The following is a 23,684-nucleotide window of genomic DNA, read 5'->3' as shown; positions in this document are numbered from 1 at the left end:
AATAACGGCACTTTATTATATGGCATCCGCTTCAAATCAACATGATCCAATTATAAACAATTATTTACATACATAGGCACATCGGAAAATTTACCGTAAGTCCAGCTCCCACCAGCCCATAAACTTGTTGCAGCTTGAAAAATGTATATGTGGAAATATGAATGGTCTGAAAATGTTCTGATGGGTAGAACCTGCTTGGCAGTAAAGGATTCATTTAAAATACTGCATAGGATTTTACAATAGAAAAAGGCAGCTTTCGTCACAATATATGCACCTGGCAGTAAAACTTCAGAAATATGTTCATGGCACTATAAAGATGATTGTACAAATGTCCATTTGTCCCCAAGCATTGTGTAAAAATAAGGCCACAGTCAACATGATCCAGTGGCATCTGCATGGTAGTCTATTGTGGCCTTGAGTTATCTTTACAGAGCTACTGTATTTAAAAAGGTCGTATTCGACACATGTGAGATGTTTCCACAACAAACAGCTGGAATGTGAAATTATGTTTTTAGGATGCTTTTGGGAGATTCAGCCGTGATATTTTGTGCCAGTGTAAATCCAGCCAGCGGATATGAATTGATTGTGTGCCGTGGGTAGTGTTTGCTATGTAAGCCTCCTACATTAGCAAAGAAAAGATTCTTTATCCTGTCACAATTGTCGCTGCGACACGTGATCAGCTATTTTTGGTCCACGACACCGGCACGCAACAAAGTATAATGGCCCTTTAAACGGTGAGGCCACAGGGATTGATTGAAAAAAAAAGTGTGTGTGATTGGTTATCTGTGGCTGACTCGGAGCAGGAAGGTGCGAATCTCCATGGGCTTCAATGTCACCTCCCAGGCTGAGGGATCTCCTGACTGTTTTGGTAAGGGCTTCTCACCTGAAAAACAAACATGCACATCAATGCCATTTTCTAAACAGTGTCCTTTTTTATCTAGCCTAGGAAGAAATTGCTCAACATGCATTTCTTTTAATTTTCTACTCCACTACATCTCAGAGACAAATATTGTACTTTTACTCCAATACAATTATTTGAAAACTTTAGTTACTTTTCAGATTAATAAATTATATTATGAAACATACACTAATCACTTAAGCCCTATTTTATACATCTACAAGCTCAACGCGATGCGGCGCATTGTGAGCTTGTAGATAGGCTATTTTCAAACATTTTAGTACTTTTACTTTTGGTACTTTAAGTACATTTTGATGACTTTTGTACTTTTACTCAAGTAAATTTAGAATTTCTGGACTTTTACTTGTACCAGAGTATTTCTATATTGCAGTATTGGTACAGTGGCGTAACGGAGGGGTAGCAAGCGATGCGGTGCGGGGGGGCCACCAGCAGGGGGGGCCCCGTCTGCGCTGATACAAACATTTTTACAGCAAAAAAAAAAAGAAAAAAGTTGATTTATATTTATCAAATAGAACCGAATTAGACACGAAATTTTTCATGCACGTGCGCGCAGCAGCATGAAAAATGCATGAAAAATGCATGTACGTGAAACTCCCGCGGGGAGGCCCCGCGATTCTGCGTTACGCCACTGTATTGGTACTTTTACTTACAGTAAGTAAATAATTTCAGTACTTTTTCCACCACTGCTTGCAACACAAAAATTGCATTTGAACAATTAACTTTATTGTCAACAAGGAACGAAAAGGGAGTACCACTGGGATTTCCTGAAAATGTGGCGAACGAGTTGTCTGAGAACTCCAAAGTCGCTGCTGAGTACCGGTAACTGTTTTGAAAAGTGTTCAATTAAATTAAGCCTACTGGAATTACATTTCAAACCATTCAGAGGCGTCTCTTACCTGTATGCGACTTCCAATCAAAACGTTTCATCTCATCCTTCCACTGATTGGCCGACAGGTTCAGCTCAGACACACCCAGCACCTCCAGAGTGGAGAACAGCTTCTGCAACATCAAGAGGAACAGCCAGGTGAAAGTTATTAAAGTTAACGAATGAAATAACTAGAATTGAAGAAAAGAAAAAAAAACTAAATTAAACTGTATTGTGTGTTGAAACTAAACTAAAACCAACAAATAATAGAGAACATGACTTTAGTTTTAGTCTCAATATTTCATACATACTGTAATAATAGAGAACATGACTTAAGTTTTAGTCTCTCCATATGTCATACATACTGTAAGCCTAATATTATGGGTGGATATGAAATATTTCAATATTTGAGCTGCAATGGTTTACAGCTCTGTAGACAAATCTTAAAAAATAGTCGATCTGCAAGCTCAACGTGACACGATGCCATGAGAGCTTGTAAATCCTTTTTCTTTTTTTAATCTCACCTGGCGACTACCCCATATTATAATAAAAAAAAACTATCACTATAACTAATAAAAACTAAACTACAACTAAGACTTCACAAAATAAAAACTCACTTAAGAATTGAAAATGAATTAAAACTGAAATTTAAACAAAGTAAAAAAGAACTTCTGACAAAATGCAAAACTATAATAACCTTGGTGTGTGCTTGTATTACTAGTCTGTATATTTTACATTGAAACTTTGAAGTGAGGACTTTTAACCAAAGTCCAAATACAACAGCTGTGTTTATGAAAAGCGTGACAGACCTGCAGGTCGACAGTGACAGGCAGGGAGTGCTCCTTGCTCTCGCTGGCCTGGAACTGGTGCTCCACACGCAGCAAGACAGACTCTCTGTCCCACTGGGACACTGTCAGCAGGTGGACAGCAGGGGGCAGCGCAGCCTGGAGGCCAGAGAACTACACAGACGGAGAGAGCAGTGAGAACTACACAGACAGAGAGCAGTAACACATGAGGATACATGATTTGGCAGAACAGAGAACTTCATAGAGATGTGGGAAAAGATGAGAAAACATTGGACACAGAGGAACATAACATAGCCTGTTTTTTAACACGGCTTTGCCAACCGTTCTCTCTTTAGTATTTTTGTTTTCTCTTTTGCGTTTTGATCGCCATTCCTTTCTCCCCATCTGTTCATAGATAAGCCCATCAATCCATGCAAACATTGTCTGTCCGTCCATCCATCCATCCATCCATCCATCCAACAAACCATTCGTTCATCTATCTAATATCCAAATCTGCTGTTTATCTCTAGCAGCCTCATTGTGATTTCTTTTGTTGTGGTCTTTTATCACACAGTCTCTCTCACCTCCAGTCTAGTGTTGGGGTGCAAGTCTCCATCGGTGAATGTCACCAGCGGCTGCAGCACAGTCTCCTGTGCCAGAGGGCGGTGTGCGTCGGCAGCGCTCCGCGGGGGTTCGAGGGACAGGAGCAGGCTACCGCGGACCACCAGACCCTTTGGGTACTCGTCAGAGGTCTCGTTGAGGGGCTCGGCTACCCCGCGCACATCGTCGTACAGCAGACGCCGATGGAGCTGAGGAATGATGGAAGTGGGAAAAATAAAGAGGCTGTCTTGTATCTGTGTGTGCGTGCGTGTGCGTGTGTGTGTGTGTTTAGGAAGACAATAGGCCTCATTCACAAAATGTGCCTACGATCAAATTTGACTGTGTGGGACACAAAATCGATGGACTCGATGGTATGCATCATCATGACTCCAACATTGTTTTATTCGTAGGCTCTTTTATGAACCCATTTAGACCCGTTGTAACATCTTTTTACCTTTCAATCCGGGACAGCATCTGTGTCACATTAGTTGCTGCTTGCTATAGCAACATTGATGTTTTTTAATTGTTTTAATAAAGTAAAAAACGTTTTCAGAAAACTTAGGTTAGGATTTAGAAGGCGTTAAAAGGACACAGGTTTGATCCTGTCAAAGTCCCCTACAAATTGAGCCTCCATCTGCTGCCGTTCAGTATCACCAAAAGTACCGCTACGGTCAGTGTCCCTGAACTGGCGCTGTGGTTAAATGTCTACCACATGCATGTCTAAGACCAATATACTGTACCAGGAAATTACATCATAACAACAGCTGGCGAGGGATATGTCATAACAATAGTCATCATTTCAATCAATTGAAAAGTAAACATTTCTTTCTCCCCAATTTAGTAGTTATGCCAATTATTTCCTCACCACACACATTTCTGTGTGTTGTCATTGCCGTTGTATCCTACCGACTCACCTGCCAGTGAGGAGCCCCCACCAGGAGGACGAAGAGTAGTCTACTCCCTACTCCTCCCGCCCAACACTCCCTGCTGACAGGTGTCGTGCCTGTCAGCCCGTATAGGATTACGTGCAGTAACAATTAGCACCCTCTCCGCCCCAGGTTTCCCTCCTCCCCCGAGAGATAGACACTGCTGTGGATTCGAACCCCCAGACTCCGTAAAAAGAAAAATAGTCAACCTGAGTTTGTGCAGAAGTGAATGTGGAGGGAGGGTTGTGTTTATCTCACCATGATCTCCAGTGAGCCGTTGTAGATACTGCTTCCACCCTGAGAGCGATCTGTCACCACCGTCAGTTGGGCATCATTGTCCTGCACATACACACAGTCATCATTTTTAACTGCGAGCTTGTACATCCGCTACTTTTTTATTTTTTATTGATTTGTATTTTTTTATCTTGAATAATTTTGCATTTTTTAACACAAATCTTCTCTTCTGGGGGTCCTTGGCACAAAATAGATTCAGATGGGGAGGGGACATTTGCTTTTGTTTTCCCCATTGTACTCAAAGAGTCAATTTGCCGTTTGAATTCATGGAATGTCTCCATGATTTGTTTAATATTAATATAGTTATTTGTCCTCTCTCCTGTTAAGGGGTGATTAACCACAAACCCTGTGTGGCTTCTTTGTTGCAGAATTGTTTTTAAAATCATTTTTAATGATGATCAATATTGTCATGGGTAATTAAGTAAGAACAAATCAATCTACAACAGGTGCAGGATAGAACCACACACACCTTGATGTAGGCACGGGAGTTGATAGGGTAGTAGTTGCCAGCGATGGGTTCTGATTGCCTTAGCTTCCACGTTGGACGGAAGTCTTTCCTTTGGGACAGACCACCACACACACACACACACACACACACACACACACACACACACACACACACAATGATTCTGAATTATCTTTGTTGTCGGGCAGAAACCTCTTATCTACATATTTTAGCCTTTTCTTTTGTAAATTAATGCCTTACTTCATCATACAAGAGTGTAACACCAAAGTAGTGAAAATAGCAGATGTACAAGGCAAGCTCACGACGCCTTTGCAACGCGTTGTGAGCTTGTGTACATCGGCTATTTTCACTTAGGAATTTCAATTTGTTAAAAAATGAATAAATAAGGAATGGTTTTGGACATACAAGGTTTCCACCAGTGACGTTATGCTCATTGAGGCGTGTGGTTAAGGCTCCCATCAGAATTGCTGACTATAGGGAATGGCCCATACCTTTTATACCACACAAATCCCTACGATTTACAATCGGATGAGAAAACCAAAAAAGGATCAACATCTTCCTAATCTTAGCTTACTTTCTCTGCAGCACTTCTCTGCCGTTGGAGTCGGTGTAGAAGATTCCTGCAGAGTCGATACTGGTGTCTAGACGCGTGATTACTTCTTTACCCAGGTCGTCACTGAGAATGAAAGACACGAGAGACAGAGGAGTGTTAATGTGGGCTAGAGAGAATAGGAAGAAATGAATGCAGACATTGTTCATGGTTCCTCTCATCTTTAACCCATTAAGACCGGGAACGCATCTGTGTCATTTTAAGATTTCTTTGGCTTTTCAAAAATAGCAGATATACAAGCTCATAGCGCGGCACTCGGTGCTGCGCTATGAGCTTGTAGATCTGCAATTTTTGAAAAATCGTGAAAATCTTTGAATACATATTTTTAAAATTGAAAATGTTTAACTCAAATCTTTGCTTCTGGGGGTTCTACAAATGTCCTCTAAATCCTAACAGTTTTGGTTTTTTTAAACATATTTTGCTACATATTTAGTATCAGTGGTTCTCAAACTTTTTCATGTCGAGGACCCCCAAAATGATATGTATTTGGCCGCGGACCCCCATCTCAAAATATTTGGTTCTAGAGACCCCCAGAAGCAAAGATTTGAGTTACAAATGTTCACTTTAAAAAAATAGATATATATTCAAAAAATTCAAAGACTTGCAAACAAATGTTCAAGATTTTTCAAAAAATAGCAGATCTACAAGCTCATAGTGCGGCACTCGGTGCCGCGCTATGAGCTTGTATATCTGCTATTTTTGAATAGCCAAAGAAATCTTAAAATGACACGGTGCGTTCCCGGTCTTAACTCTTTCAGTGCCAATGAAATAAAAAAATTATTGCGAACTGTGCCAACTTTTTTCTTTTCTTTTTTTCAAAGTAAAACAAAAGTGCTTAGGAAGCGAGATAAAAAATCTTGAAAACATTTTTTCCCCGTTTTTTTTTCAAAAAACTGTTAGGATTTAGAAAACATTTTTAAGAATCGCCTCAGGTCTTAATGGATTAACAAATACACCTAACATCAGGACTTGTATAGACTTTTGGTGCAATGGATGTCCCTATGCTTCCTCTGTGAGTCATCCACCTCTTTAATCAAAACCTACGTCTGCCAACTCATTCAATCCCAACTGAACAACAAAAAGGAAAGAGAATAAAGGCTGAGTAATGACAGGGGAAATAAAAACAAATGTAGAGTGCCAGTTTCTCTAGAGTTGCACAAGGAACTGTGAGTTATACGTTTAGTGCGGATAATGACTGCCCCCTTCTGTCTCTAATGCCACATATCTTGCATCACATCAAATAAAATGGTAAATTGGTGCATTTCATAGCACCTTGATCCAAAGTGCTGTGCATTACATTCACCCATTCAAAACACATTCATATAAACCAATGGAGGAAACCATGCAAATCATCAACCCAAGCTCACTGTAAGAATAATTCTTAAATGTTTTAACAACACCCATCTTCTCTTATGCAGGACCCTTGCACACAATATTTACAGATGTGGGGGGGGGGGGGTCTGCGGCCAAATACATGAAACAAATAGAAGCTAGCGTTCATAGCTCATACACTCAGACGAAGGCCTATCCTAGGGAGTTGTGGGCAAATCGGCACTTCCTGTCGATTTGATCAGGTATCAGCATATCAAATCGACAGGAAGTGATGCCCACAACGCCCTAGGAAACTTGTGGATAGGCAAAAAAACATTTGTTTCTGTGACTGCTGCTGCATAACAAATGCTTAAAGAGATATTTCACTTTCAAACACATTTTGGGTCATTTTATCGTCTACTCAGGCTTTTGTGAGCCCCCCAGACAGTTTTTAAGTTGCTTGATTCAGTATTTAGATATTTGATATTAATTTTATCAGACACGCCCCCTTCCTATACAAACCCATTATAACTTCAAACTCCATTTTTAACCATGTTAGATTCAACAAAAACACCCGTCCTTGGTTCTGGTGACTCATCCTGCCCTCCTAATATGTGAGGGGGCAGTGTTTTTTTGATTACTTTTTTCATATATATATATATATATATATATATGTTTTTTTTATTGTATTAAAAGTTATTTTCCAAAAAGAATATTAAAAATAAATGAAAAAAGTAATTGAAAAAACAAGGTCTCCTCACGTATGAGAAGGACAATATCAGTCACCAGAACCACTACTGTACTCACTCTATGGGTACGGGTCCAACGGTCCACTCCAACTCCAGAGACCTGCTGTGGGCGTAGAGGCGTACCACCTGAGACACCCAGGGACCAAACCACTGTCTGACCTCCTGGACCACCGGGGTCTGAGCCAGCCAGGGAGGGATAGGAGAGGAGATGAAGTACGTCATAGAAGGGATAAAGAAAAAAAGATCAGTCCAGATCAAAATGCAGTGATCTAGGGATACGCTCATGAACTGGCCAGAGACACATGGCCAATCTTCAGTGAGTGTGAGTCACATTTCTCTGCAGAATCAGTATTTTGCTTTGGTGGCATTCTGGGTATTGGACACTGTGTGTTTGTATACAAGATCCAAGGCTGTATGCAAGTTAGCACACTGAGCAAGTGATTTGATTTTAAATATCCTTGAACTCATACAAATTGGATCTAAAATGATTACAGTTCTTAGGAACCCTGTTCAGTGCTCTGACCCCTATAATGCCATGGTGTGCAGTGAGCCATCAGTAACCCTGCATATCGTTGCTGTCGGCTGCATGTCCAAAACCGTTTCTTTTTTACTATTATAAACAAAACAAAAAACAACATTTTAAAACAGTGAAAATAGCTCGGGTAGCTTCTACCCGATGGAGGTGGTCCGTGTCGGTGTGTTTCTGTCTGTCTACCTGCATATGGAGGTGGTCTGTGTCAGTGTGTTTCTCTGTCTGTCTACCTGCATATGGAGGTGGTCTGTGTCAGTGTGTTTCTGTCTGTCTACCTGCATATGGAGGTGGTCTGTGTCAGTGTGTTTTTCTGTCTGTCTACCTGCATATGGAGGTGGTCCATGTCAGTGTGTTTCTCTGTCTGTCTACCTGCATATGGAGGTGGTCCATGTCAGTGTGTTTCTGTCTGTCTACCTGCATATGGAGGTGGTCTGTGTCAGTGTGTTTCTGTCCGTCTACCTCATACATGGGCAACTAGCGGCCCGGGGGCCACCTTCACTTAATGCGGCCCGCAGGTTAATATCGGATTATTACTGATATATTATTGATTTCAGCTGTAATTCCAAACATGCAAACATGACCCGCTTTAATTACTTAAGTCTATATTAGTAGCTTAATGACTAGTATTAAAATTCTATTGTCTTTTTTATGTCCAATGTATTTGTATTTAAGTTCATAAAGTTAACATAAGTATAACTAAATGCATTTGAATAAAAATAAAAATGTAACTTTTCAGAATTCCAATAAAAAAATAGCAAAACAAATCTGGATTCCAATTCAAAAATAGCAAAAATAGCAGATCTACAAGCTCAAAACACGGGTAGAGCTTGTAGATCAGCTATTTTTGTGTGACATAGAATGGCGAAAAAAGTTTAAATACGGCGAGACAGTATATGCAATGTGGCCCTCTGGAGTTAAGTGTGGAAATATAGTGGCCCTCTCCATCATCGTGGTTGCCCACCCCTGAGCTACCTGTATGATCTGTGTTTTGGCCGTCTTGCTGATGATGAACGGGGTGGAAGAGTTGGGTCTGAAGATGTAAGCACCCGACATCTGGATACTTTCTGAGTTGTTACCATCACTGGCATTGTACCTGGAATATGTAGCACACACACACACACACACACACACACACACACATGCAGTCATTAGACTGACAAACGCTACAAGTGTTGCAGGTAGGTGTGTGTGTGTGTGTGTGTGTGTTGTAGAGCTGTCACGATTACACATTTAAGTTGCAGATTAAATGTCACTAAAAGAAATTTGCGATTAACAATGTAATTGTGTGTTTGGCATTGAACATTGGAACATATGAATACAATTTACATTTCCGTTTGCCTTTTAGGCTTCGTATTAAAAAATTGCACAGGGCAGATATGACAAGTTCCTTAAAATATACAAAGAAATTGACATATTTAATAATTTTATACATGTAAAAAATTGCAGAAATAGCTGATCTATAGCTTGTAGATCTGCTATTTCTGCTTTTTTTAATATTTGAAAATGTGTGAACATTTTTCAACATGGAAACGATTGTGGCGATTATGCAAAAATAATTGCAATTATCTCAAATAATTGTGATTAGACGATTATGTAATAATTGTGACAGGCCTGTGTGTGTGTGTGTGTGTGTGTGTGTGTGTGTGTGTGTGTGTGTGTGTGTGTGTGTGTGTGTGTGTGTGTGTCTGTGTGTGTGTCTGTGTGTGTGTCTGTGTGTGAGAGAGAGAGAGACCAGTAGAAGTTCTGTGTTAGTTTGATGGTCTGTCGAGTCTCCAGGTTGCTGAGGCTGCTCAAAAGTCCCGTCTCTGGGTCAAAGGTTGCACGCAGGAACTGGTAACGCAATGCACACAAACACGTTAAAAATATTATCCATCCATGCACTTTTCATACTGTACTACTGAGCTCTTAAAAAAGTGATAGTACACCCCCAAAATGACTTTTTTTCTATCGATTAGTCACCCCATGGAGACTTGATATTTTTTAGTTTTTGTCACATTCCTAAGCCAATAATTTGATGACCTGTAGCGGTTCTGGTAGGAGACAGAGTCTCCTTTGTATCTCCTACCGGAACCGCTGCCTACCGGGTCCACTGGTCATCAAATTATTGGCTTAGGAATGCGACAAAAACTAAAAAATATCCATGAATTCAAGTCTCCATGGGGTGACAAAGGGATAGTTCACCCTAAAAGTTACTTTATTTCTATCGATTAAAGTGTCGACAACTTTCATTGGATTATGCCAGTCATAATCTATTGTAGCGGACCTTGTTCTGAATGGAGGCCACTCCAGCCAGGGGTCTTGGCTGTGTTGGGGGGGGCGGTGGGGGTCTGCTCTGAAGCAGGGACACAGAGTAGGTACTGTAGCCCAGTGGAGGAGCCTGGACCTGGAACACCAGCTCGTAAACAGCATACCCCCTTTCTCCCCTCACCTTCTGGGTGGCTTCAGACACAGGGACAACCTGGGACAGGACACAATAATTAAAGTATAATACGGACGTATTGGAAAACATACTCTTACCCGTTCATGCAATTTACTCCTCAATGTGTGTACATGTAATCCAAGGGTCCATTTGTTTTCAGTTGTACACTCTCAGAGTTAAATTAACACTCAGGAATGTACTGTATGTTATAAGCAGAAGGTAGGGCTGAAATGGTATTACCAAAAATTATACCGTTGCTAAATTATTATTTTGTCAGTGAACAGTGGGGATCAAAATGAGTCTACCCCTCCAGCAACATGCTCAGTGCACCCATTTCAGCTAAGCACCTGAATGACAGATGTGGAACAGCTGTAATTAGCCGCATTAAACTATGATCTGATTCCACGATGAGCCGTTCTAAATTAAACCTAATATTGGCACATTATAAACTATACTAAAATATAAGGATATACAATAACTATATCGTCGGTGTCCGGGACGAACCAGCTAACTCCATTTTCAGCTTTTTTTTCTTCTTTCATAAATCAACGCTATTGAACACCCTTTACGTCTGTGTAAAAAATCAAAACATTTGAACCAATGAAAAGTATTAAAAAGCGCCTCTGACGAAAACTCCCAACTCCATTGGATCCTCAAACTGTCCGTCAAAAACAAACAACTCCCCCCTCTCCTCTCCAATGCTGCTTTTTCACAGCATGAGTAGAGCGCGCTGCGCAGTGAGCCAGGAGGAGGATCACGTAAACACACTCCCCGTAGTCTGTTAAAACTATGCAGTGTACCTGTTTATCAAACTTAGCACTGACGCTAATGTTATGAAAACAAGTAATTATATTTCTAAAATCTATGAAGTGTTTAATGAGGAGAGCAATGTGACAAGAAGAAAGGCGTTCATAGCATTTCTGTCGCGCTGAAACCTCTCCCTCAGCAGCGAGTGGAGCTATTGTTTGGACAATAACTCCATTTCAGCTTGATTTCTGCTCGTCTGAAACTACTAACTCCACTAGCGCTGGGTAATGTGTTGATTTACCCGCGATTTGGGTAAAGTGTTGATAATATAATGACACATGCAAGTATCTGACAATATATAAAGTCACTATACCAACTTTGATGAGGCAGTATTGATTTGTTTTAAAAATATAAGGTTTTCTTCATTTCCTGAAAAACTTATATTTTGTTTTCTCGTTTCCTGAACAATGAGCGTTTTGGGCTGGACAGCAGAGATATACTGATTAAGACCTGTTAGGTTGATACATCGATGAGCCATGTCAAGGGTTATCAATTTATTTTTCATTTTTAGTGCTGTGGACCTGGCTTGTCAACTCTCATTTCTACACGTGTTCAGATGAGAGGACACCATAGTTATTTTGCTTTTAGAGTTATTATGCCTCTGCCAGTGGACAGCAGTGGAGGCATTGTGTTTTCAGGTCTGTCAGTCCGTCGGTCCGTCCCAACCTCGTGAATGTGATAATTCTGGCACGCCTTAAGGGAACTTTAACGTCTGGCACAAACGCCCACTTGGACTCGAGGATGAACTGATTAGAAAGTAGGTAGCAATCTATGATATTTGTTGGATTCCTACCAGGAGGTTACTCGCTTGATGTTTTGTAGAGCAGCAGACAGCTATATAGTACAGCACCGCTAGTATTATATTTATTGTGTCCCATCTACTGTACATTTATTTCTCCCTCACACACACACACACACTGACCTGGCAGTCCACAGGTTTGCCGTTAGCATCCGATATAGAATACATAGTTCCGTTGACTGGCAGCCTAACTGCCTTTGTGACTGGGCGAGCCAAGGGGTTGTACACATTCACTGAGAACTGAAAAGAGAGAGGGGTAGAGTTTACCATTACTACACACACACACACACACACACACACACACACACACACACACACACACACACACACACACACACACACACACACACACACACACACACACACACACACACACACACACACACACACACACACACACACACACACACACACACACACACACACACACCTTTATTACCTTTTTGCTGGTCTCAGTGAGAGGACACACGCTGATGTTGAGCTTCTCACAGTACGTTCTCTGAGCAGATGAACCAGTGAGGGCAGCGAGACTGTTACTGACAAGAACCTGAGGAAGACGGGGAGAAGTCATGGTTCTACAAGTACACAATATCAAAGCATCATGCTCTTTATGCAGCGTAGATAAACAGCACTGTGTTACAAAAAGTAGTAGTGAAAGCCTAAGCTCTCATGTGGGACATACAACGAATTACATTACGGCAAAGGCAAGGAGAGAGAGGAGGAATAACATGCAGTAAAGTGCCTCAGGTTGGATTTGAACTGGGGCCAGCTGCCTTGTTTATATGGTAGGCACTCTTACTCTATGAACCACTGGGGCAGCCCCACAATTTATAATTTAACCCATTAAAACCGAGAAAGCATCAGTGTCATTTTAGATTTTAGCATTGGCTATTGAAAAATAGCAGATATACAAGCTTGCAGCGTGCCAGTTTGGACAAGCCGACACCAACTCAGGACTCCTGAATCACTGCCCTCCACACTCCTTTCTACCATCAGGGTATTGAGCTCTGCAGTCACGCCGCAGTGTGTCTACGTAGGCGATGCGCCTCTTACCCCTTCTAACTCTGCCTTGGGGCGGCTCCAAGTAACCAACATACATCTGCATCCTATAACTATTTTAGCATCTATTGACAAGACAAGAAGTGATACAAGGAGTGCTAGGGGGTGAGGTAGAATCTGAAGAGGTGAGTTTTCAGGCTGCGTTGGAAATTGGAGAGTGAGTCTGCAATTCTGACTGGGGTTTAGGAGTCATTCCACATTTTGGGAGCCAGAAGAGAGGGACAGACTTCCTGTGTTAGTCAAATGAAACATATTAGCCCTACCTGACAGTGTTGCCAGCCATTGGCCAGTCTCCTGGCGTAGTCATTAGCAACATGTTGCTTCTCTGTTCCTGACACAGCGTCATGGTGCTGAGCCACGGCCATAGCCTTTCCTGATGACCAGAGACAGGGCGCTGCCGTTAGCCACTTCCACATTCAAAACATCATGTCACAGAGCATTCTTTATACAATGCATAATGCATTACGACTTGGAGGATTTAATGTTATGTCTGATTCATCACTTGGTATCTGAAATGTACAGACTACCATGCTTTGATCAGTATATAACATTGTACTGATACTCTTTTGTGATTTATGATGACTTTATATGACCGAATAGAGAATAGACTTTAGGCAGAAGTAGAGCCAAGCCTTACTCATGGTCTGGCTGTCTCCTTCCCCAAAGACACCATTCCTGGATACTGGCCCACCCAGCACCTCCAGCTGGTTGCACGTCTACAAACAGCAAAGACACACAGTTACAACACAAAAGTCACACAGATACAACACAACGTCACACAGTTACAACACAAAGTCACAAAGTCACATAGGTTACAACACCAAAGACACAAACTCTTCCTCGCTCTTACACATTGCACTTGCCCCAGTGATTGGATGAAAGCCTTGAACCTTATCTTTAGACTAACCAACCTGCAATTTTGAAATTAAACAATGAATTCCATGAGCTGATGGGTTAGAATAATTTCTTAATTGACTGGGGTCCCCCAGGGATCTATACTAGGCACTCTCCTTTTTTCCCCTCTACACCAAATCTCTATAAGAAAACAACTAAACACTTGAGATTCACCCAAGTTCGAGTTACACTTTTTCTTCTCCTCTTGCAACATAAAATAGCCAATAGTTGCTCCAATTACTCCTGTAATATTCTGAGCGCGGGCCAAACTGTGTCAGAGTAAGAGAGTACATTTAACGTGGGAATACCTGCAGATAACTGTTGCTGAGTCTCTCGTAACGTTTCAGGGCTGGCCGGCTGGTGAAGTAACCCGTCCAGAAATCATGTGCATCGTCAGCGTACGGGAAGAAGTCGTCCGTCTTCAGAGCCCTGGGAAGACAGATGTAGCAAAATAAGAGTTGAGTGCAAAAATATAACCCAATCGTTATAACTGCATTCAACTTTTTACTGGTTTGGTTGTTAATTCCCAAGCAGCTGGACTAAGTTCTTAACCACTGTCAACCTGGCATCCCTAATTTGGGCATGTGATTGTAGGCAAAGGCTTTAAAAGGTTTTCAAGATTTCTCAGAAATAGCCGATCTACAAGCTCTCAAAGTGTCGGGAGCTTGTAGATCGGCTATTTTAGCATGACACTGTAATAAAATAGAGCATAAGAGAAGATGGTCCACCCACCAGGTAAGGTTGGCCCTGTGTAGTTCCTGTAGGTAACAGGAGGGGGTGCTGTACAACACGTTGATCTTGCTGCCGTTGGCCTGCTGAGCGTTGACATAGCGGATCAATTTGTCCAGGTTCTTATACCACAGGTTGGCGTTCTCGTACTGGAAGTCTGAGCCCATCGTCATGATGATGTGCTTGGTTTTATACGCCGCGGCCTGTGTAGGAGGAGGACGCAGATGGAAGGAGAATGAACCACATTAACCATGGCATCCCTACTCTGAGCCCATTTTCTCAACACAATGCATGTAGGCCCGTCACAATTATTATATAATGTCCTAATGTCCATAATGTCGCAATTATTTGAGATAATCGCAATAGTTTTTTTTCATAATCGTCGTTATCATTTCCATGTAGAAAATATTCATACATTTTCAAAATATTACAAAATATTATACATTACATTATATTAATGTTTATTTTTAAGAATAAAGTAATTGAATATGTGTTTGTGCAACTTTTGAACTTACGAAGGCTAAAAGCAAAACAGAAATGTAATTTTTATTCATAATGTTCCAATAACGTTCAACGACAGAAACACAATTAAACGGTTAATCGCTATTATTTGAGTGACGATTCATCGTCAAGTAAAATGTCATAATCGTGACAGCCCTAGATGCATGCCTTGTATTTCAGACTGAATGTGTGTATATCATGTACCGGTATATCGAGTTGCATGTCTGTCTGCATGGCTGACCTGACGGGTGGCGATGTTGCGGAAGCGCTGCACCACGTCGTCAACGTTATAATCCTCTAGGTCTGGGTCGTCTCTGATTGGTGGATCGTCACAGGACTGGTCCCAGCAGAAACCCTCTGGGGGGTTGTATCCATTAGGAAGAATCCCTGGAGGAAAGAGAGGGAAGATGAAAAGTTTAACGCCAATCAATCAATGGTACACACATTTGAAAAGTTAATTTCCAAAAATGGTACAAAACTGAGACAAATGTCTTTGGTGCCAAGGAAGAAAGTCTGACTCACTTTGACTCCCTGTGTTTGAAGCCTAAAAAGGCCAAGCCAGAAATATTGGTGTAATTATGGATACACATCTAATAGCCACATCAAGTCAACAACGTCAGCCTATTATCATCTTTTTTATTATCAAATTGTTCATGTCAAGGACCCCCAAAATGATATGCATTTGGCCAGGGACCCCCAGAAGCAAAGATTTGAGTTACAAATGTTCGCTTACAATATATTATATATATATATATATATATATATATATATATATATATATATATATATATATATATATATATATATATATATATATATATATATATATATATATATATATATATATATTCAAAGATTCATGATTTTTCAAAAAACGCATATCTACAAGCTAATAGCATGGCACTCGGTGCCGCTCTATGAGCTTGTATATCTGCTATTTTTTAATAGTATAAAATAATGGTTAAAGTGGTTCAAATCTAAACTGATTCATGTCCAAACAAGACTGTTGGCAGAATCCACTTTGGAAAACCCTCCTTTTAAAAGGGTTAGGTGGTAACGGTTAAGGTTTATGTTAAAAGGTTAACGGTACGTAATTCGGTAGGTCAAGTTTTAGACATTAAACATCTCTGGGTTAAATGTTACAGGTTAAATGTTAGTTTAATGGGCATAGTAGGGTACCAGTGAAGAGGTCAGCCATGGGGGGTGTGAGGCTGTCAGATGCTCTCCATAACAGCTCCTGATCCAAATTCATTATCCTGGTATTACGATCCTGGTAGTCCAGACGGCCAAAGAAAAAGCCATCATACCCCATCTAGAAAAAAACAGAAACAAATACCCTGTTACCCTTCAGTACAAAGAGGAGGGCTTGTGACCAAAAGGTGGTTCAAAACCCTTCTGAACTAGCTTGCAGCTAGTTCAGAATGCTGCTGCGCGCCTCCTCACAGGCACCAAAAAACGCGATCATATCTCCCCAGTCCTGGCCTCACTCCACTGGCTCCCTGTCAAATTTAGAATTGATTTCAAAATGTTTATAACTGCTTTTAAATCCCTCAATGGGATGGCCCCCCCCTTATTTAACGGAGCTAGTGGAACACCACAACCCTCCTAGAGCCCTAAGGTCAACTCACCTCTCTCTAATGACTCCCACAGTAACTGCCAAACTGAGAACCAGGGGTGACCGCGCTTTCGCCGTGGCTGCCCCCAGGCTCTGGAACGATCTACCCCTTTTCATCAGATCCGCCCAGTCCATTGTGGTTTTTAAGTCCCTACTCAAGACTTACTTTTTTGACCTGGCTTTTAACCAAAATTAAGCCTCAACTTTGATTTGTTGTAATTGTTCATGATTTAATTGTACTTTGACTGTATTGTGTACTTGTTGTTCTTGTTTTGTTGACCTGTACAGCACTTTGGTCGGCGACAGTCGTTTTTAAATGTGCTATATAAATAAAGTTTGATTTGATTTGATTTGGACCATACAAGGACACATGGTAGGGTTCAACAATGTGCAATTGATGTGCCCCAGTCATTTCTCAGTCTGCAGTCTGCACTGACAAAAACAACCTCTCCTTATAGTCATATTATGACCGAATCTCTTTAATCCTTTAATCTATGCTAATGTAGCCAAATGACAGAGTAGGATGAGATGATTCCTATCTTTGTTGGAAACGAGGAAGGAAAGATATAAACTGTAAAGAGGGGAAGTTGCAGAATTAACGATAAAGAGATCATGACGATAGACGGGAGAGATTACGACATAAAATATAAAGGTGTTTCCGTGCCCATTTCCATCTAGTAGCTACCACATCCTCCCTACCTACCTACAAAATAAGCCTAATACGTAAATTGAATACCCGAGTGGGTAACTAGATGATAGACATCCATGATATTGTCACGTAGGGATTTTCTAAATCTCTCCTTTTTTTTTCTTCACATGACTATATAGTAGCATCATGTCTTTGCTTTGTCCAAATATTTTTGTTGTTTTGTCTTTTCTGCTCAGTATATACTTTATATTTATTGTTGGTCCTATTTTCTTTATCATATTTTCTTTTCATATTTTTGTGTTTTTTGTTTTTAATATTAAATAATTCAAATTGTACGTAATGTAAAACGGTGAGGTTCTCGCATAAGCCCCCCTTACCTCACCGGTCCGGCACAACAACTAGCTGTCAACCTTCCCATGGAAAGAACTAACATATCATGCATATGTATATATAAACTGTTGTGCAAATCAAATAAATCAATAAATCACACACAGCACCTGCACATGACAATTTTTGAGTATGCTGCCTTGCATGCACTCTGAATTAGCAAACATTCAGTCTCCCTTTGAAAAAACATTTAACACGTTCTTCTCAGCTACCTGTGCGAACATGGAGGCATGCTCTCGGGCGTGTCCAAAGGGGTCGATGTGCCAGGCCACGCGAGGGCGGCCGCACGCCCCGAAAGTGTCATTGAGGAACCTCAGGCCCATGGTCATTTGGTCAATGACAGCACTGTAGTGGGTGGTTGCCTCGTCGCTCATGCACCAACCACCATTCACAAACTCCAGACGGCCTGAGGGTAGGGGGGGGGGGGGGGGGCAAGCAAAGGGCAGACAGAAAAAATAAAAGATAATGAAGGACGTTGGTCAAGTTCAAGTTAACTTTATTATCCCTAAGGGGCAAGTTTTTGTACAGCCAGCAGTAACTACAATCATAAAGCAAGCAAAATATAAGCCCAATTAACCCATTCAATCCGGGAACGCATCTGTGTCACTTTAGATTTCGTTGGCTGTTCAAAAATAGCAGATATACAATCATGAAAATGTGTGAAAATCTTTGAACATATATATTTTTTAAGCGAACATTTGTAACTGAAATCTTTGCTTTTGGGGGTCCCTGGAACAAAATATTTTACAAATGTTCGCTTTAAAAATATTTATTCAAAGATTTGCACAAATTTTCACTATAGTTTTTTCAAAAATAGCAGATCTACAAGCTCATAGCGCGGCAATAGCGATATTTTTGAATAGCCAAAGAAATCTAAAATGACTTAATGGGTTAAGACCTATAAGTCACTGTTGTGGGTGCTGGTACAGTACAATAAGTCCATTGGATGAACTGTGTGGTTGTATCCAGTGACAGCCATCTCCAAACTACACCATAACAACCAAAGGTTTACACAAGTCTTATAAATACAGTTATGAGCAATGAAAGGCAAGTAGGGAGCCATGGTCCAGTCAAAATTACAGCAATAAAAAGCACTGGCAATAAATCACGACGGGTCAAGTGATACATGAATAAATCGGTGTGTCAACGTGACCACATTTCCATCATCTCCCTTCTGTTGTTCCTCTTTCTGCCTTTTTCCTTCCTAAATCTCTTATTTCATTTTTCTGCGATTATGTAATAATCGTGACAGGCCTATTTGGTTCCATTTGGAAACTCTCAAGACTTACAGACCTGTAAGATAACCGCCTCAAGGAACCCTGAGGGTCCCTGGACCCCACTTTGAAAAACCACTGACCTAAATGAAATCATACAAATATAATGTGGTACATCAAGATAGAACAAATCATTATTTTTGGTTCAACTTTAATCTAGGGACCTCAATGTAGGCATGCATGCAGACCCGTGTACGGTACCTTCATTGACCAGCTGTTTGACGGTCTGCTGCATGGTGGAGCTCTGCCGCCTCCACCAGCGGTAGAAGAAGGCCGTCTCCACATAGATGAACCTCCTGTCTGGGTTCTTCAGCAGCTGGTCCACCACCGAGTCCAGGATGTACTGGACCCCCGCATGCTGGATGTCATTGCGGTCTGCATGTGGACACACACACACACACGTATACATATGGAGCACGCAGCACAAAGACATGCACAGATTCTGATTCAGGACCCAATTCGGTTAACTCATTTAGACTTGGAAAGCCTGTTCTTATATCCTTCAATCCCGTAAAGCATCAGTGTCATTCTTTTTGGTCAAGAACCCCCAAATTATTTTTATCTTGGACAAACCCCGGATGGACTGAGTCAGAATGACTCTTATTTGTTTAAGATCCTACTTGCAGCAAGCAAAAAAGCTATTACAAGGAACTGGTTGCAGAAAAACTGCCCTACTATGGGACTATTTGTCAGTATTGTGAGACAATTGCATCTCTTAGAGCAGATGACCTACTCTTTGAGGCTCCAAAAGGAGTTGGGTGAAAAAAGATGGGGGAAATGGCTGGACTATTTAGATAGCGTGCCAGATCTCTGATGATGGCTGGTTGTCCTCCCTATGGTATATTGTACTTTGTATTTGATCTTAAATCCTGTCAACATGTTTCAGTCTTATTACTGGTACCAAATGTCCCATGACCTCTTTTTATTTATTTATTTGTTCTTGTTTTTTGTCTGTTTGTATGTTTTATTTTTACTGCTATTTTTTCAGTTGCTTTTTTTATTTTATGTACTGTCTGATAAAACTTCTGAAAATAAAGACTTTTTAAAAAAAAGAACCCCCAAATTGATATATATTTGGCCAGGGACGCCCAGAAGAGAAGATTTATGTAAAATAAATAATCAGAATTTGCCAAACATTGTTGAGATTTTTCCAAATTTGTTCAAAAATAGCAGATAGCAGCTCGCACATACAGCTTGTATATCTGCTATTTTTGAATAGCCAACTTATACATTTTTTATATAAAAATGACAAGTTTTTTCTGAAAACTTTGGCCTCAGGTCTAAATGGGTTAATTATATATTTTTTATGATTACAAATACATACGTAAACCAAGAACCTAGATCATCAGCCTACATTGAAACTATACACACACACACACTATAGGATACCAGGCCAACAATGACCTGGCATCTGTCTACATAACATGCTATCTAACGTAGGGTGCAAATAGGTAAATAAATACCTTCTGAGAATCTGCTGATTTGGTAGCGCTCTGGTGTTGACGTCATACAGCGCTCCGATATCAGTTAATTTACTAATGTTGCCAATTCCACATTTTCAAATTCACTCAAATGAATTATTAAGTACGAAGTTAATTCATACCATGCATAATGTAGATGTGTGTTGAATAATACTGTCTAGTCAGATTACCAAACAAGTCGCAACCATTGCATTTCGCAATGGCTTCCTGTTGTCACCAAAGTTCAGCAGATGCTCTGATAACCCGGCTTTCCACTCAAGTGGCCACTGTGTGCTTCAAGTGCTCTTAAGAGTGTATTTAGGAAGGCACCCAAATAGTGAATATTTTATAGGGGTTAAAAGACACCTGTTAAACATTCAGGATGTGCATGGACAACAAACAATTAAGCTGATGATGGCACATGAAAGTATTATGAAACCCTGTGTCAAATATTTCAGTCCCTCAGTTAATCATCCAGTACAACTGAATTACGTGTTAATGTTAAACAGATTTAAGTATAAATAGTATTATTAAATGTGGCCTGGGCATACTGTGCATGTTCTATAGTGTTGCATGTAAAATACATGCGCACATGTAAGAAACAAGAAAGGAAATATGCACACTTTAGACAGAACATACACATACAGAAACACATGGTGGCTTTCGGCTTACACAACCATGGGCCAAGGGTCAAGTTACATAATGCTCATTGAAAACATTTTATACTTTAAAAAGTGTTTTAACACCACCAGGCTATAAAGGTGTTTTGTTTTTATTTTTTACAATTGTTATGTGTTAATGTTTTCCACTAAAAGGAAAGCATGTGACTGAACATAATATGTTAGTGTTATGGATGACTATGTGTGAGGAAGTGAACTTATCAAAGTTTCAAGTTGCCCTGGGTGAGACCGCAGAGTTGAGTTTCAAATCAAGATTACAGTGTTCTTACTCTTCAGTAGATGTCTTTAGATTACTGAAATTAAATAGTCAAATTAGCCGAGCATTGATTCCATGTTTGAGCACATGCACCAGCACCACCAAACTATAATAGTTTACTCTTATGCATACACTGACCTCCATAGAAGTACTGGTCCACAGTCTTGAGCCAGCCTACATCATCGTGGGTGTGTGGCACCAGGTGGACATTCAACATGTCGGGCATGGTAGCATGGCATGACTAGACAATCAACACACACACACACATACACAATGTGTATTATGCATGTTTACTTGTTGTCACAAGACATGGGAGACAAGTCCTTGCACTCACTCACTAGGAGCATGGTCTGTAGTACTCTGTACAGTGTACACTAACTGTCTGAGCCACCGGGCACACCTTTATTCTGAAATATTTTAAACAGTTTCAAGAAAACAAGCTGCATTTTACTCATTCAACAGTGACACACACAGGCTAACACACAGCGAACAGCCTGTGTACATTCATACAATTTCAACGTACTAGTAGCAAAAAACAACATGGGTAGTGTAAATGCAACCTATTACACCTCAATTAATTAACTGTCATGGTGTTGTAGTTTGCAAAACAATACATCATCCAGAAAGTCAAGGGACTTTCCAAACACTACTGGCCTAGAAACCAGTTGACCATTTGAAGTTCCCTTTTGGGAAGTATAGCATACCTTTTTGTTGTCATGAAATAAACTATATCACACAATAAACTATATCACACAAAAGGTGCCATAGATATGCAAATATGTTTTATAAAACTTTGCAGGTATGAATTTAAAACATTCAATGTCAACTGTGAGGGTATAAAATGTTTATGAATAAAACAAAACAAGTTCAACTATAGGTAGGCCTATGTGAGATATAGTGTGTGTGTGTATATATATATATGATTCATGAATCATGACTGAAAGTAAACCATCTATTTATCCCTGAAGTGAGTCCCTACTGTGTTTTGGTCATCTAAGGAATTTCTTTGCATGAAATGTTTTTTATTTTTGCTAACTGACAAGGTGAAACCCCTCAGTAATCAAAGACTTTTACTTGTAACAGTATTTCTACATTGCAATATTGATACTTTTACTCAAGCAAAAAAACATTAGTACTTTTTCCACCACTGTGGTACCATATAATATGAAAATGAAAGTACACTCTCAGCAGTTAGATTCCACCTCACATGTCAGAAATTCTGCCAAAATAACTCTATAAACACTGAATACTGCTAATTAGTAATGTGACTGACCTTGTATCCACAGGACGAGGTATCATGAACATTTTGGTCCAGAGGAAAGCAGAATACACCACTTAGAAAGAGCAGGAGAGCAGAGAGCAGCTGCTGCACCGTGGACGCCATGTTGGAAAATAACCACAAGTCATGTGACTTGTGTTTTTACTATCTAACGTCACGTGACAACTCTGGCTCACTCAGAACAGAAACCTTCCCAAGTTCAGTGGCGGCAAGCCAAGTACTCACATGTTTTAAGTAAAAGTATCAATACTGCATTGTAGAAATACTCTAGCAAAAGTCCGGATTTCAACATTTACTTGAGTAAAAGTACAAAAGTATTGGTGTCAAAATGTACTTAAAGTACCAAAAGCAGTAAGTACTCATGTCCCATTTCACAAGTTTTCAAATGTATAAAAAATCGTTTGAAAATAGCAGATCTACAAGCTCATAATGCGTCGCAAATGTTGTGAGCTTGTAGATCTGCTATTTTCAAGTAATCGAAATGTATAGGGCTGAAGTGTATGTTTTGTAATAATAATCTAAATCTACCAAGAAACTAGTAACTACGTTTTCAGTGGAGTAAAAGTATGATATTTTCCTCTGAGATGTAGTGGAGTACTTGGTACAGTACTTGAGTAAATGTACTTAGTTAGTTTACACCACTGCCCAAGTAGATAAAGTAAAGTGTGTGTGTGTGTGTGTGTGTGTGTGTGTGTGTGTGTGTGTGTGTGTGTGTGTGTGTGTGTGTGTGTGTGCGTGCGTGCGTGCGTGCCCCTCAATTTACTGTCAAATTCTGTCAATGTGGTTCAAACTCCCCATAATCATACACACATACAGCCT

At 40.3% G+C, this 23,684-nt stretch overlaps 1 protein-coding gene across 1 annotated transcript; it reads right to left on the bottom strand.

Annotated features, from left to right (window-relative positions):
- Positions 1-6: 6 nt before the first annotated feature.
- Positions 7-22,965, bottom strand: man2b1 (mannosidase, alpha, class 2B, member 1). Its single transcript, XM_080413462.1, has 23 exons — positions 22,860-22,965; positions 21,725-21,827; positions 19,392-19,565; positions 18,129-18,322; positions 16,445-16,577; positions 15,507-15,652; positions 14,768-14,967; positions 14,344-14,464; positions 13,779-13,857; positions 13,405-13,514; positions 12,522-12,629; positions 12,206-12,322; positions 10,321-10,515; positions 9,790-9,887; positions 9,030-9,150; positions 7,584-7,702; positions 5,430-5,531; positions 4,859-4,946; positions 4,354-4,434; positions 3,154-3,378; positions 2,594-2,743; positions 1,816-1,918; positions 7-883 (listed from the first exon to the last, which is right to left on the bottom strand). Exons 2-23 carry the CDS (start codon positions 21,810-21,812, stop codon positions 780-782), a joined length of 2,856 nt encoding a protein of 951 aa, XP_080269588.1. The 5' UTR covers positions 21,813-21,827; positions 22,860-22,965; the 3' UTR covers positions 7-779.
- Positions 22,966-23,684: the final 719 nt, after the last annotated feature.

Source organism: Gymnoscopelus braueri (genome assembly GCF_963280865.1).
Source record: "Gymnoscopelus braueri genome assembly, chromosome: 2".
Taxonomy (NCBI): Eukaryota; Metazoa; Chordata; class Actinopteri; order Myctophiformes; family Myctophidae; genus Gymnoscopelus; species Gymnoscopelus braueri.
This window is presented reverse-complemented; position numbering and strand designations above follow the sequence as displayed.